This window comes from Vanellus vanellus, assembly GCF_965231255.1.
Source record: "Vanellus vanellus genome assembly, contig: HAP1_SCAFFOLD_70, whole genome shotgun sequence".
NCBI lineage: Eukaryota > Metazoa > Chordata > Aves > Charadriiformes > Charadriidae > Vanellus > Vanellus vanellus.
Genome location: NW_028128467.1, coordinates 55,993 through 71,741, shown reverse-complemented (window position 1 = coordinate 71,741; position 15,749 = coordinate 55,993). Strand labels below are relative to the sequence as shown.

At 52.7% G+C, this 15,749-nt stretch overlaps 1 protein-coding gene across 1 annotated transcript; it reads left to right on the top strand.

Annotated features, from left to right (window-relative positions):
* Nucleotides 1–968: 968 nt before the first annotated feature.
* On the top strand, nt 969–14,889 carry LOC309684420 (olfactory receptor 14C36-like; the record flags this gene model as incomplete). The annotated part of the gene is made up of 2 exons (XM_082500341.1): nt 969–1,262; nt 14,248–14,889. 2 exons carry the CDS (start codon nt 969–971, stop codon nt 14,887–14,889), a joined length of 936 nt encoding a protein of 311 aa, XP_082356467.1.
* Between the last annotated feature and the right edge of the window lie 860 nt (nt 14,890–15,749).

Below are 15,749 nucleotides of genomic sequence, written 5' to 3'. Positions count from 1 at the left end.
GGTCACCTAGTCAACCCCCTGCAATGACAGCCCGTTTGTGTCTCAGGACCCACAAGGCGCAGCAGGATTTCTGTCTTAAAAACACTCCTAAGGTGTGTTGGGGCAACTAAAACAGTACGAACACAACAACATCCCCACAGCTCTGCTCTGCAGCCGGGTGCATTGGGAGCCACAATGCTGAACAGCTCTTTGCTATCAAAAGTGGATTTAATCTGAGATCACCCCAAGTTCCTATTTTCCTTTTGCTGTAGGACAGGTCTGAGTCCTGCAGAGCCAACAACAGAACCTCCTGTTCTCTGGGGCACCCTCAGACAGCACCAATCTGAGCTCACAAAAGGTCTTCCTGGAAAGGTAAAAGTGGTTTGGGGGTGTTTTATGAGAAATTGGATAGATTATACTCAGAGAATTCCAGCTCTGGAGCCCCAAACAAAAGAAGGGCATGGGCCTGTTGGAGTGGGTCCAGAGGATGGCCACAAAGATGATCAGAGGGCTGGAGGCCCTCTCCGATGAGGACAGGCTGGGAGAGTTAGAGTTTCTCAGCCTGGAGAAGAGACGGTTCCATGGAGAACTTACTGCGGCCCTCCAGTAACTAAAGGGGCTACAGGAGAGCTGGGGAAGGACATTTTACACGAGTACGTAGTGACAGGCTGAGGGGGAATGGCTTTCAACTGGAAGAAGGTAGATTTATATTAGGAAGAAATTTTTCACTTTTATCGTGTTAAGGCACTGGAGCAGATGTTCCAAAGAAGTTGCGGAAGCTCCAACCCTGGAGGTGTTCAAGGCCAGGCTGGATGGAGCTTTGAGCAACCTGGTGTGGTTGGAGGTGTCCCTGCCCATGGCAAGGGGGTTGCAACTCAGTGATCTTCAAGTTCCCTTCCAACCTAAACCATTCTATGATTCTATGAATTCTACCCTAACTTGTCACTGTCTTTACATTTTGAAAAGGTCCCCCTGCCCAGAAGAAGAAGATGCCCAATGGCAGCTCCATCACCCACTTCCTCCTCCTGGCATTCACAGATACACGGGAGCTGCAGCTCTTGACCTTCTGGCTCTTCCTGGGCATCTACCTGGCTGCCCTCCTGGGAAACGGCCTCATCATCACCACCATCGCCTGCGACCACTGCCTCCACACCCCCATGTACTTCTTCCTCCTCAACCTCTCTGTTCTTGATCTGAGCTCCATCTCCACCACTGTTCCCAAAGCTCTGGCCAATTCCCTCTGGGACATCAGGGCTATCTCCTACGCAGGATGTGCTGCACAGGTATTTCTGCTTTTCTTCTTGCTCGGAGCAGAGTTTTCTCTTCTCACAGTCATGGCCTATGACCGCTACGTTGCCATCTGCCATCCCCTGCACTACGGGACCCTCCTGGGCAGCAGAGCTTGTGTCCGCATGGCAGCAGCTGCCTGGGGCAGTGGGTTCCTCAGTTCTCTCCTGCACACGGCCAATACATTTTCACTCCCCCTCTGCCATGGCAATGCCATCGACCAGTTCTTCTGTGAAATCCCCCACATCCTCAAGCTCTCCTGCTCACACTCCTACCTCAGGGAAGTTGGGCTTCTTGTGGTTAGTTCATGTTTAGCATTGGGGTGTTTTGTTTTCATTGTGGTGTCCTATGTGCAGATCTTCAGGGTGGTGCTGAGGATCCCCTCACAGCAGGGACGGCACAAAGCCTTTTCCACGTGCCTCCCTCACCTGGCCGTGGTCTCCCTCTTTCTCAGCACTGGAGTGTTTGCCCACCTGAAGCCCCCCAGCATCTCCTCCCCATCTCTGGACCTGGTTGTGTCATTTCTGTACTCGGTGATGACTCCAGCATTGAACCCCCTCCTCTACAGCATGAGGAACCAGGAGCTCAAAGATTCCATTCAGAAACTGATTTCATGGTCACCTTCTAAGCAGCAATAAAATTACCATCTCTCTCCACAGATGACTCATAGGATGTTCTACGCCAGTCCTGAGCTGTCTTTCTTCTCTTCATTCTTATTTTCATTCTTACTTTTTTTTTTAGATTTTTCCTGCAGAAAGGTTTCGATGCCTTCCACTTCAAAAGAGGCATTAACCCACTATCTCTCCACTGGTGCCTCTATAACAGTGTCTAACACCAGGTCAGGACTGAAACTCTCACAGCATCCCTATAACAAAATGGGATCTACTTTGTGCTATGCAGAAACACTGGTCCTTTCTTCTAAAAGTTGGTCTCAGGAGAAGGCCTGAGCAATGGCATCCCCAAAAGGACTGTTGCTTTTGGGTTCTTTTAGAGCTCGAGGATGGGATTTAGGACTCACTCGTCAGCATGTAGTGACAGTGGAAGCAATGGCTGGTCACTGAGTGACATAGCCAAGGCTGTCACATACAAGCCGTGACAGACAACTTTATTCTCAAGGGGGAAATGGAGTTTCCTGGAGATCCCCTGGGCTCTCCAGAAGCAGCATTTGCCTGGGGTGGGCATGGAATGGAGCCCCACAAAGTGAGAAATCACCCAAGATGGAGACACCAAGCTGAGTGGTGCTGTTGACTTGCCTGAGGGATGGGATGGCATCCAGAGGGACCTGGATAAGATGGAGAAGTGGGCCCATTTGAACCTCATGAAGTTCAACAAGGCCAAGTGCGGGGTCCTGCACACGGGTTGGGGCAACCTCCCATATCAGTATAGGTCGGGGGGATGAAGGGATTGAGAGCAGCCCCACTGAGGAGGACCCGGGGGTATGGGGCAATGAAAAGCTGGACATGAGCCAACAATGTGCACTCACAGCCCAGAAATCCAGCTGTGTCCTGGGTTCCATCAAAAGAAGCATGGCCAGCAGGGAAAGGGAGGTGGTTCTGCCCCTCTATTCTGCTCTCATGGGACCCCACATGGAGTGCTGCCTCCAGCTCTGGAGGCCTCAGCACAGGTGTCGTGGTTTAACCCCAGCCAGCAGCTAGGACCATGCACCCACTGGTGCAGTTCTCCCCCTTCCCCCAGGAGGAAAGGGAGAAGAGGGTGAAAAAGAGTGGAAAGGGAAAGAAAACAAATAAGCAAACAAACAAACAAAAAAACCCAAAGTCATGCGTTGAGGTAAAGAGAGTTTAATAGAACAATAACAGAAAAGGAAAACAACAACAACAGCAACAACAATATTACTACTGCTACTAATGACAATACAAGTCACTGTCACCACTCAGTGAATTGGTGCCTTCCCGAGCAGCGTTTGCACGTACCCGCCCCCTGGTTAAACCCATCCAAATACTGAGCATGACTTCTGTGGAATGGAATATTTCATTGCCCATTCCATCATTCTCTCTCGGCCCCTTTGAGCTTCTACGGAAAGCTGAAAGAAAAGTCCTTGAAAAATATGAACAACACCTGGCAACAACTAAAACAATATGCATTACTAACATTCTTTTCCTACCAAATCTGAAACACAGCAGCCACTGGAAAGAAAATTAGAGTTGTGGTCAAGGTCTCCCTGTCCAAATGGTGGGCAGTGACGAGTGGTGTTCCTCAGAGGTCCGTACTGGGTCTGGTGCTGTTTAACATCATTGTTGGTGACATGGATGTTGGGATGGAGTGCACCCTCAGCAAGTTTGCCAATGGCACCAAGCTGTGTGGAGCGGTTGACATTCTGGAGGGGAGGGATGCCATCCAGAGGGACCTGGACAGGCTTGAGAGGTGGGCCTGTGCAAACCTCGTGAAGTTCTACTATGCCAAGGGCAAGGTCCTGCATGTGGGTCAGGGCAATCCTGTGAACAAATCCAGGCTGGGTGAAGAATGGCTTGAGAGCAGCCCTGAGAAAAAGGACTTGGAGGTGCTGGTGGATGAGAAGCTCAAGATGAGCTTGCAATGTGTGCTGGCAGCCCAAAAAGCCAACCGCATCATGGGCTGCATCACCAGCAGCATGGTGAGCAGGGCGAGGGAGGTGGTTCTGCCTCTCTACTCTCTCTGGGGAGACCCCGCAGTGCTTCATCCAGCTGCTGGGCCCCAGCATAAGGAGGACATGGATCTGTTGGAGTGGGAAAAGAGGAGGCCACAAAGGTGATCAGAGGGGTGGAGCACCTCTGCTGTGAGGACAGGCTGAGAGAGTTGGGGTTGTTGAGCCTGGAGAAGAGAAGACTCCGGGAGACCTTATAGCAGACCGAGTAGCTGAAGGGGGCCTAAAGGAAAGCTGGAGAGGGACTTTTTACAAGTGGTAGTTGTGGAGCTGGAGCTGGTGGACAGTCAAGGTAGGCCAAAGCATCTCAGCTGAGACAACTGATTTCTCTCCCTCCGGGAGAAAAGGAAGCCTGGACAATTGCACCCAAGCTGTCCAGCGCTGGAGGAGGATGGGCAAGGAGTGGGTGCGGATGTTGCAGAGTCTGCTTGGAGATGTTCCCGTAACCCAGACCCCTTCAAAAGAGCACGCCGTTCACTTTCTCTCTTTGCTTCCCTCTGTGAATGGAGGGAGCTCGTGACCTTAGCGTGTGACTCGCTGTGAGCCCATGTGAACCGAGTCCAGGACAGGGAGTGCTTTGGTGTTCGTGGGATCCCAGTTTGGCACAAAAATGTGTTTTCCTTTGGTCTAAGGCTATCCACTGTGGAGAGTGGACTTCAGTGGAGGTAAGGTGGACTTAATGTACAGCAGAGGAGTGTATTTTGCATTTTGTATATTGTATTTTTCTATTCAACCATGCCTTCCTTTGGGCTTGTTTTTGGGCTACAAAGAAAATTCTGTGTCTGGGTGCAGTTCATTCCCCAAGTGAAACAGGTGGAAACTGTTTCCAAAGGGCTGAAACCTGCAACTCCAGAGTGTAGCAGAGAAAGCTCAGATTTGAGGAAAGGTGCTGTAAGTCCCAGGTGGCTGATGAGAGAAAGGCGGGGTTGGAGGTGGGGACAAAGGCTGCCCACAGAGTGTCTGACATACAGGGTCTTGACTGCCCTACTCAGTCAGACTCTGTTTGGAGAGGTCCAGTTTCAGTGTCATTTGGAAATTGCTGATATCAATAGACAGAGAAATTAAGCAGACAAATAAAAAAAAAGTAAGAAAAATAAATCCTTTCTTCTTGTTATTTACTATTGAAACCTTTTCACTTCTGAAATCTCTCTAATTAACCACAGCAGAATTGTATAATAAGAAAATTATGCCCAGAACCATGGCTCGTTATGGCATTTTGCATGTTAATGAGCCCTCTGGTGCCCAGTTCCTGAACTGCAGGTACTGAGGGTGGATTGAAGTGGTCTCTAGAGCAGTGCAAGTCAGCCTCCAAGGTTCTGAGGGCGTCAGCGGTCCCCACTGAGGGCCATCCTGACTATCCCTGAAGCAGAAAGCCAGAGGCACTGCTTCCAGTTGGAAATGAAATGTGAAAGTGTCTGTGAAAGCCCTTGCCGTGTCTCATCAAGCAGGATATTCAAGCGCTGATCCCCACACCCTGGCAATGGGGATTCTTTCCTTCAAGGGATGCTCAGGGCTCTTTCTGGGAGCAGTGAGATGAGGGGGTGTGTGTAGGAAACGTCTCGGGCTGTCTGGAGGGTGGGGGAGGAGGCAGCGAAGCAGTGTGTCTGTGAGGAACTGGAGTGCTCTCAGGGGCTCCAGTGGAAGAGTCCGCAGCCATAGTGGAAAGGACAAGGATTTCAGTTCTGCTGGGGGGGTGGGGTGTCGTGCACGCTGACCACAGGCTGTCCTACACTTTCCTCTGCCTGTGCCCATTTCTCTGCAGATTTCAACCACCACCCCTGCTTCCCCACCTCACTCCCACCCCGTGCTGACCCAAGCTTTACTCATGACTCTCTGTCTTCACTAATTCTTCAAACACAAAGCCATGTTTTTCTGAGCTTTTGCCAATGAGTTCCCCATAACCTGTGCAGCTTCTTCCAAAGCCCTCCTAATACTCCACTGTCACCAGAGATGGAGCCACAAGAGGGAACCCCACCCCTGAGCCTTCCAGCCTGTCTGTACTGAGAACTATGTGCCCATCCATTGCAGCACCACAAACTGTTTCATTTCTTCTACTGCACCTTCACAGTGACTCCATCGCTGTCAATGGCAGAGGGCAGGGGCTGTGTGGCTGAGTAGCAGCTCCACAGGAAAGGCTGTGGTGGTCCTTGGGTTTCATTTGGCAAAACAGGAGCCCTCAGCAAAGACAGCCAACAGCATCCTTTGCTTCTCTTTTCATTCCCTGAAATCACGAGTGCTTCTCTTTTATTCTCCTCATACCCTCCCAAAAGAACAGCCCACCTGTGCTGGTTTGAGGTGAAACAGAACCCCTCTTCTGTTCAGCAACTTTACTTTGCAGCTGAGCCTCTTTGAACTAAGTGAACTCTGAAATTAACAGCATTTGTGGTGACACTGTTCAGAGCGATAAAACCTGATAAGTTGTAATGTATGCCGAGGAATGGTATGCAGAATTCTCTTTCTCATACTTATTGGTATAACCCCCAAGGCCAGCTGACTTGGTTCTTTGCCCCATTGGAGGGTCAGAAGCAGAAGAGCATAGAGGGGTGGTACCTGCGGGAAGGAGCGGACAGGACAGGTGACCCCAAACTGACCATCAGGGTATTCCATCCCATCTGCCTCATGCTCAGTATAAAAGCTGAGGGATCAAAGGGTCACCTCTCTTCCTTCAGTGGTTTGTGTCCCAGGAGGACTCTGGCTGTTTGTCTGCCTTTGATCCCGATCTGCAAATTCCTGAATGCAGATCTGGAATCCGATTCCCATCCGTCCCTGAGTCAAGTATTGGATTTTCCCCATGCCTGCCGGTGACGTGATCATCATCCTGGGAGCTTGATCCAGATTAGTATCTATTTCTTTATATCTTTTTTATTGTTTTTTTATTAATATTTCCTTCAAGCAGTTGAGTTCCTCCTACATTCACAAGTTTCTTGCTCTCTCTTCTTCCTCTTCTTAGAGAGAGAGAGGTGGGGGAGACAATGGGAGACTGTGTCACAGTGGCCAGTCCAGCCATAACTACGACAAGAGAGCAGGAACTGCACTGTTGGACTGATGGCAGTCCTTGCTCCTGCACACAGAATTCCATCCACAAATAACTCTGTGCTCATTTAATATTTGGTTGGCTGCCTCGAGGAATTGTTCCCGACACACCCTTGGCTAGACTCAAACAGCATTTTTTCTGGTAAGCTATCTGATGCAACAGCTTCATCCCAGCTTCATTCCGTGGTCTGTAAACTGAGGGACAACCCTGCAGTCAAAGTGGAAGGTTCGTGGGTGATGGTGGTGACTGCAATGACCCGCCATGCAGCTTTTGGTCTGGCTCTCTGGATGCTCCGAACCAACGGAACTGTGAAGTGCAGTAAATCTGGAATTGGAGTTACAGAAAACACAGTGAAAATGATTTTTCTGGTTGAGGCAGCAAAATTTCTGTGAGTGTTTGCCCCTGTGGAGGCAGTATGTGAAGTGCACAGCATCAAATAGATGGTGCAGCTTGAGCGGTGTGAGTAGAATGGTAGAATCATAGACTCATATGATAGTTTAGATTGGAAAGGAAATTAAAGATCACCAAGTCTCAACCTCCTTTCCCTGGGCAGGGACATGTCCCACTAGACCAGGTTGCTCTAAGCCCTGTCCAACCTGGCCTTGAATACCTCCGGGGATGGGGCAGCTACAGCTTTCCTGGGCAACCTGCGCCAGGGGCTCACCACACTCATGTGAATGTTTTTTTCCCTAATATCTATTCTAAATCTCCCCTCTTCCAGCTTGAAAACATTCCCCCTCGTCCTATCCCTAATTTTTTTAAACATACCTTTTACCCTTGTAAAAAGTCCCTCCCCAGCTTTCCTGTAGTCCCCCTTCAGATACTGGAAGGCCACTATAAGGTCTCCCAAAGAGCCTTCTCTTCTCCAGGCTGGATGCTGGTGATGTAGGGCCAGGCGCCTGGCCGGGCATCTGTGCCACCCACCACGTGCGACGTGCCATAGCCGGAACCCATGGGCCAGAGCCTGCAGGTCCCTCTGTCACTAGAAACTCATGACTGCCCTTCTCGATGGCTTGCTGTGGTTCAGGTTGAAGGTCAGCCATCTCCCCTCCCCACAAGGTGTTGCATGGACAGTAGGGCCAAGGAACCCTGTGGGGCATGCGTATGCCTGCCTCTGTTTCTGCTTGAGCCCCACAGGTGAGATGGGCCAGCATCCTGGGTGCTGGCAAGGGTCTCAGGCTCCCATGTGGGGTTTGAGAAGCTGTGGAGTGGCCACAGGGGACAAGCAGGCACCCTCCAGTGAAGCCCATAAGTGTTGCCCAAGCTCCCTCTCAGAACCTCAGGACGTTTACCCACTGCTGTCCCATGTACTGTTCATGGGCCAGCACAGGGCCGTCAGGACGACGACAGGGAGCACATTCATCACTGCCAGCGGCGGCACGTTGCAGCTGGAAGAGCCAAGGGGTCGTCACCACCAGTGCAGCAGCCGACATATTGCCCACAGTCCTCATGGTGCCTGCGGTGACCTTGTTCCCAGGACTGATGTCACAGAGTCGCTGGTTCCGGGTGCTGGGCATGGTGGCCTCTCAGGGGGAAGGAGGGGCAGCCTGGGGGGTTCCAAGCAGGAGGGGAGGCAGAAGCTGGGATGGGACACCCCCGAGAGACCCCGCTGAATGCTCTGCCTGTGGGATGAGGGTGTGCAGGCCCTGTGGCAGGCAGCAGCGCCTGGCTCCGAGCACTGCCTGCTGACAAACCAAGCGTGGCCTCATTGCCCTTCGGGCAGTGCCTGCTGCGACAGGGCAATGGGTAGAGGTTCTAAGGCAAAAGAGGGTCGATTTAGACTACATAGACTACATCTTTGGCAGCAGGCTGGCCAGCTTGGTAAGGCGGGCTTGAATCCAGAAGACTTGGGGCTGGGTTGAAGGGGACAATGCTCATGCCATCACAGCTTACTGGAGAATAAGCCCGGCCAACCAGAACAGTGACAAATATTCCTTGGCGGACTCCCAAGGTGATATCCAGAGCACCAACCACCTGCAGGGTGTGTCCGACTGTGATGGATCCTCTCCCTCTCCTCCAGGGAAACCTGCATGCTTGAGGACCTCTCTGAAATGCCTGAATTGATGAGGCCTTCTACAGACAGCTGGAAATAGCCTTATGGTCACAGGCCCTGGTTCTCACGGGGGACCTCAGCCATTCTGGTATTTGCAGGAGAAACAACACAGCCAGGCACACACAGTCCCGGAGGTTTCTGCAGAGCATTGATGAGAACTTTTTGACCCAGTTGGTAGAGAAACCAACGAGGAGAGGTGTGCTGCTGGACGTATTACTGACAAATAAAGGAGGACTAGTTGGGGATGTGAAGGTTGGGGGTAGCCTTGGCTGCAGTGACCATGAGATGGTGGAGTTCCAGATCCAGCATGGAAGAAGCAGGGCAAAAAGTAGAATCAAAAGCCCGGACATGATGAGGGCTGACATACTTGGAGGAATCCCATGGGCAAAGGGTTTGGCAGGAAGGGGGGTGGAGGAGAGCTGATTAATAGAAAAGCTCCACTTCCTCCAAGCTCAACATCAGTGCATGCCTATGAGTAATAAATCAGGCAGAGGAGGCAGGAAATCTGCATGGACAAGCAAGGACCTTCTGGAAAACCTCAGGTGCGAGAGGGAAGTTTACAGAATGTTGAAAAAGTGAGTGGCGACTTGGGAGGAGTATATAAACATTGCGAGAGTACATAGGGATGCAATGAGGAAGGCTGAAACGCACTTGGAATTAAACCTGGCCAGGGATGTCAAGGACAATAAGAAGGGCTTCTCCAAGTACATCAGTAGTAAAAGGCAGACCAGGGAAAATGTGGGCCTGCTACTGAATGAGGTGGGTGCCCTGGTGACGGAGGACACAGAGAAGGTGCAGTTACTGAATGCCTTCTTTGCTTCAGTCTTTGCTGTTAAGGCCGGCCCTAAGCAATCCCAGAGACTGGAGCGAAGAGAAAGAGTCTGGAAAAAGGAAGACTTTCGCTTGGTGGAGGAGAATCAGGTTAGAGATGATTTAGGCAAACTTGACACCCGCAAATCCATGGGCCCTGATGGGTCACACCCAGGAGTGTTGAGGGACCTGGCAGATGTTATTGCAAAGGTGCTCTCCATCATCTTTGAATGGTCACGAGGGACAGGAGAACTGCCTGAGGACTGGAGGAAAGCCAAAGTCATGCCTATCTTGAAAAAGGGCAGGAAGGAGGACCCAGGAAACAGCAGGCCGGTCAGTGAGACCTGGAAAGGCTGGAGAGCTGGGTGGAGAGGAACATGATAAAGTTCAAGGGTAAGTGTAGGGTCCTGCATCCAGGGAGGAAAAAACCCATGCACCAGTAAAGGTTGGGGGTTCACCTGCTGCAAAGCAGCTTTGCCGAGAGGGACCTGGGAGTCCTGGTGGACAATAAGTTGACCATAAGCCAGCAATGTGCCCTGGTGGCCAAGAAGGCCTATGGTCTCCTGGGGTGCATTACAAAAGACAGTGGCCAGCAGGTGGAGAGATGTCTTCCTCCCTCTCTGCTCTGCCCTGCTGAGTCTGCATCTGAAGTACCGTGTCTAGTTCTAGGTACCCCAGTGCAAGAAAGACAGGCAACTGCTGGAGAGAGTCCAGTAGAGAGCTACAAAGATGATCAGGGGACTGGAGCACCTCTCTTATGAGAATCAGGTGAGAGAGGTGGGTACGTTTAGCCTGGGGAAGAGAAGGCTGAGAGGGGATCCCCTCCATGCTTATCAGTGTCTAAAGGGAGGGTGTCAAGAGGATGGGGCCAGACTCTTTTCTGTGCTGCCCAGTGACAGGACAAGGGGAAATGGGCACAAACTGGAACACAGGAAATTCCATCTGAACACAAAGAAAAATGTCTTTACTTTGAGGGCACCAAAGCACTGGAAGAGGCTGTCCAGAGAGGCTGTGGAGTGTCCTTCTGTGGAGATATTCAAAAGCTGCCCGGCTGCATTCCTGTCCAACGTGCTGTAGGTGAGGCTACTTTGGCAGGGGGGTTGCACTAGACGATCTCTGAGGGTTCCTTCCAACCCCTACCATTCTGTGATCCTGTGATTCTGTGATCTTCTATGTTTTCTGTTGGCCAGAGGGATTCCCCACCAGTGCACACGGATGCTGCCCTGTCTCTCAAAATTGCGCCATTAGAGCTTGCAGTTCCCTGCACGTGTCCTGAACCACCTCTGGCACCTCAGATGTCACCCGGTGTTTGCATTGGAAAAGCTCCCTCCTGGCCTCTGTCTCCATTACTCACAGGGCAGCTCAGAGAAGGAGCTCACTCCGATTTAGGGCAGCTAAGGTGAGGCAAGAGGAATCCTCCCTCTGGTGGGTCTGTGGGGTGCACTGGAGAAGCAGACTGTCCCTCCGGCCTCAGAAACACTGCTGAGAGCTGAGATGCCTCATTGACTTGGCTCAATCCCTGCCCTGCACCGGTGGGAATGATCCCCGGCCCATCACTGCCTCCGTGCCCTGCCTGGCAATGCGGCAGGAATGGGGGTTTCCAGAGGGGCACACGGATACCTCCTGTAGGTCCGCACACCCTGGCAGAGCACTTTCCACCACAGGGATCAGTCTGTCCAGGGTTCAGAGAGGGACAGTCGGTGATGACTTCATTGTGCTTCAAACTCTGCTCCCCAGGAGAGACCCCGCTGCCTTGGAGGAGCTGTCAGCCCTGGAGGCGCAGGGACACCTCGAGGGATTGGGGCAGTGCGGGGAGGAGGCAGAGAAAGCCACAGCTGGTCCTCTGCTGCTGAGCTGGGCCGGGCTGCTGCGACGGAGGGAGCTCCTGGCAAGCGGGCAGCGCTGCAGAGAGACAGCTCTGCCCAGGAGCAGCTCCTCTGCACAGCGCAGCAGGGCTGAGGGCACTGCCTGCAGGCAGCGAGGGCAGAGCAGGGAGGCAGAGAGAGGTTGAAGGCAGTCTGGAGAGGGAGGATGCTGAGGGCGAATGGGGGGAGAACTCTTCGTAAAGCCGAGCAGCTGCAGTAGCTGGAGAGATCTCCAAAAGCTGGCACCTCCCACAGCCCGTGGGATCTTTCAGAAGGACGCTCATAATTTCTCTGCTGTGGAAGAAGAGGACATTCTCTAGATTGGGGCTTCCCTGCTTCACCATCAGAGGATCAGGGCATGACAGCTGCCTTCTCCCAGGAATGGCCAAAGGCCTGTGAAGGTGGGTGTGCAGGCAGGGGTGTGCAGGGCTTTCCTTGCCAGCAGGGTCCCTGCACCCCGGGGGCTGTGTGCTGGGCAGGGACTCTGCCATCTGCCAGGGTCAGCTCTCCGCCTGCCCAGAGAAGTCCCACGTAGCTTCTGTGGGGGGAAGCTGTGGGTGGAAGGAGTGACCCCTGGCTGGGCAATGTCCTTCACCTTGAAGAGGGCGCTGTGTGGGTCAGGGCTCTTTACACCTCCAGATGACCTCTGGTCATTCCTGGAGGGACTTTTCAAGATGGAGTTCCCTTAATATGAAGGTAAATTTCTTTTGCTGTTTCTTCTCTTGGTTGGCTGGGTGGGCAGTGGCACATGTCCAAGAGGACTTTCAAATGAAAGATCAAAGGAGGGTTCATGTAGAGATAAGGAGCTTTCCTGAGTCTGTGTCTTCGGTTTCCAGCTCTGGGGGCTACAGACAGCAGCAGCATCCCCTTTCCAGTCTCACCAGGGTCTGTGGCACCTGCCCTTTAGCCCCTGCACACACGCAGAGGCTGCAGGGCAGAGCTGGTCACACGGGGGCTGCCATGGGGTCTGCGAGCACTGGCAGGGAAGAGATGTGGGGGCAGGGAAAAGGCTGCTGGCAGGGAGAGCTCCAGGCAGCGGAGATGGGCAGGGAAGGAGGGAGCTGCTCCTGGAAGCCCTGCTGCAGGGGAGATAGGGGCACCTCCAGCCACCCCTGCAGTGCAGATGCCTTCCCTGAGCCACCCAGCACAGCCCTCAGCCCTCACGGCCATGGGCTCTGGGGTGGGAGTCAGCTCTGTGCCCGGCAGAGCAGCAGGAGAGGCGAAGGGCATCCCTCCTGCCACGTGCCCCATTGCTGCTGCCCAGCGGTGGGGCTGAGGGCACCTGCCCTGCATGATCAGTGTCTGGGCGGTGGCGTGCCCAGCAGGGTGAGGGTAACGCTGTCCTGAGTGCCCGGCTGCCTCTCCCCGTGCCTCTCCCAGTCAGACCCTCATGGGATTTCTCCTGGTTTCTCCACATGTCTCCTTTAAAGTTATCGTTTTATTGCTGTCAGCCTCCCTGGGATGGGAATTTCAGCTGCAGAGTCCCACACTGATCTTGTTCATCCACTCCTGACTATGTGTCCATGGGAAGCAGTGTCCCAGCTTTCCTCTGACCTGTGGGGCTGTGGGCAATGCAGGCCGTGGGGGTGGGGAAGGAGTCCATTTTCTCTCACTGAGATGCCAAAAACTGGGTATGTCCTTTGGGTGTCCATGGAAGCTGTGAGCTGCCATCCAGGATGCCAACCTGTCCCATAGAACTTTTGTGTTATCCGAAAGCCCCACAGAGAAACACAGAGACTCTGTGACTGAGGAAATGCTGTTGGGTGGGTGAAATGAGTCATGTGTGTCCTTGGCTAGAGGTGGGCTTCTGAGACCTTGAGAAAGGGTGAGACATTTAGTGGTCTGAGATGGATCCTTCTGCTCTCAGCACTGTCTGATGGCATAATACAAGAGGGTAATCCCCCTCCATCTCATGAAGGTGCAAGATGGAGGGACAAACCATCTCCCCTGACTCTGCTCTCTGCCCCAGGCAATCCTCATGTCTCACAGCACTCACTCTGTTCTCCTGGAGTGCAGCAGAAATGCTGAGGGTTTCTGACATCCCAGAACAGTGCCCAGGGGAGGTGGGAGAGCTGTAAAATACCCAAAGCCTCTCCAACTGCCTTCTGCCATCCCTGTTCCATAGCAGTGAGTGTTCAGATGTTGAAAAGCCCATCTGCATTAGGTGTGGGTTCCTCAGCCAAAGGAGAACACCAGGACTGGCTCCTGCCGCCAGCCTCCCTATGAACTCCATTGACTTACTCTGTTTCCCTCTTGGACAGGTGCCCCTGCCCAGAGGCAGCAAATGTCCAACACCAGCTCCATCACCCACTTCCTCCTCATGGAATTCGCAGACACACGGGAGCTGCAGCTCTTGACCTTTGGGCTCTTTCTGGGCACCTACCTGGCTGCCGTCCTGGGAAACGGACTCATCATCACTGCCATCGCTTGTGACCACCGCCTCCACACCCCCATGTACTTCTTCCTTCTCAACCTCTCCCTCATAGACCTGGGCTGCATCTCCACCACTCTCCCCAAAGCCATGGCCAATTCCCTCTGGAACACCCAGGATATCTCTTACTTTGGCTGTGCTGTCCAGCTCTTTTTCTTTTTCTTTTTTATGTCAACAGAGTGTTCTCTCCTCACAGTCATGGCCTATGACCGCTACATTGCCATCTGCCATCCCCTGCACTACGGGACCCTCCTGGGCAGCAGAGCTTGTGTCCGCATGGCAGCAGCTGCCTGGGGCAGTGGGTTCCTCAATTCTCTCCTGCACACAGCCAATACATTTTCACTGCCCCTCTGCCAGGGCAATGCCCTGCACCAGTTCTTCTGTGAAATCCCCCACATCCTCAAGCTCGCCTGCTCACACTCCTACCTCAGGGAAGTTGGGTTTCTTATGGTTAGTGTCTGTTTAGCCTTTGGGCGTTTTGTTTTCATTGTGGTGTCCTATGTGCAGATCCTGAGGGCGGTGCTGAGGATCCCCTCTGAGCAGGGACGGCACAAAGCCTTTTCCACGTGTGTCCCTCACCTGGCCGTGGTCTCCCTCTTTCTCAGCACTGGAACATTTGCCCACCTGAAGCCCCCCTCCATCTCCTCCCCATCTCTGGACCTGGTGGTGGCAGTGTTGTACTCAGTGGTGCCTCCAGCAGTGAACCCCCTCATCTACAGCATGAGGAACCAGGAGCTCAAGGATGCCCTGCAGAAACAGGCCCAATGGACACTGTTTCATCGACAATAACCTGCCACCCCTTCTCTGCACATTGCCCAAGGCTTATCTTAGGCTGTGATTATGCTTTTTTCTCTTGTGATAATCCAGTTTATAGATAATTTTCTGAGTTTACGCTGCTTGTCTTGAGGCTTGATCCTACTGTGTCTGACCCTTGCACAACAGTGTGTCAGGTGTGGCCTGACAGATAACAGCTCTTCAATAAAAGGGCATCTCCGAATTGCAGTGCCTGAAAGATAGGCTGTTCCTCCAAAGTTCCTTCCAAGAACATGTTCAAGGAATCAATATTGTAAGGAGTCTCTTCTCCTTGTGTTTTCAAAGTTTCTGGAGCTAAGCTCATGGTATAATTAGTTTCCACTTCACCAAATATTCTGGATTTAAAGGCGCTCTTCTTGGTGCCCAATAGAAGGGGAGACGGTCCATGAGCTCCCATTATCTCCTCAGTCTTCTTCATGTATGACAGGACTGATGGCATATACTGGACGTTCTGGAAATGTATCTCAGGCGGGAAGAGAGGCGGGATTAGGGACTCAACACTTGCCCTTGAGATGGAACGGATGGAGACTCCGAAGGTGAAACACCCTCCAAGGTGAAGTCCACCAATATAAAGCACTGAATCAATGTGTCCACGCACAGGGACGCTGCAGTGCCGAGGGAGTCAGCAGGGCCTCATCAGGCACAGGGAGGGGAGAGTGGGGAGACGCATGAGGTGCCTGAGGGGACCCCAAGGCCAGGACTGCTGTGCCCTCATGCGCCTGGCCAGATTCACCTCTACCTGGTCTTTAGCTTTCCTAACCTGATCTCTCGCTGCTCGGACAATTCTTTCCAGGATACCTGTCCTTGCTTCAACCCTCTGTAGGCTTCCTTTTCCT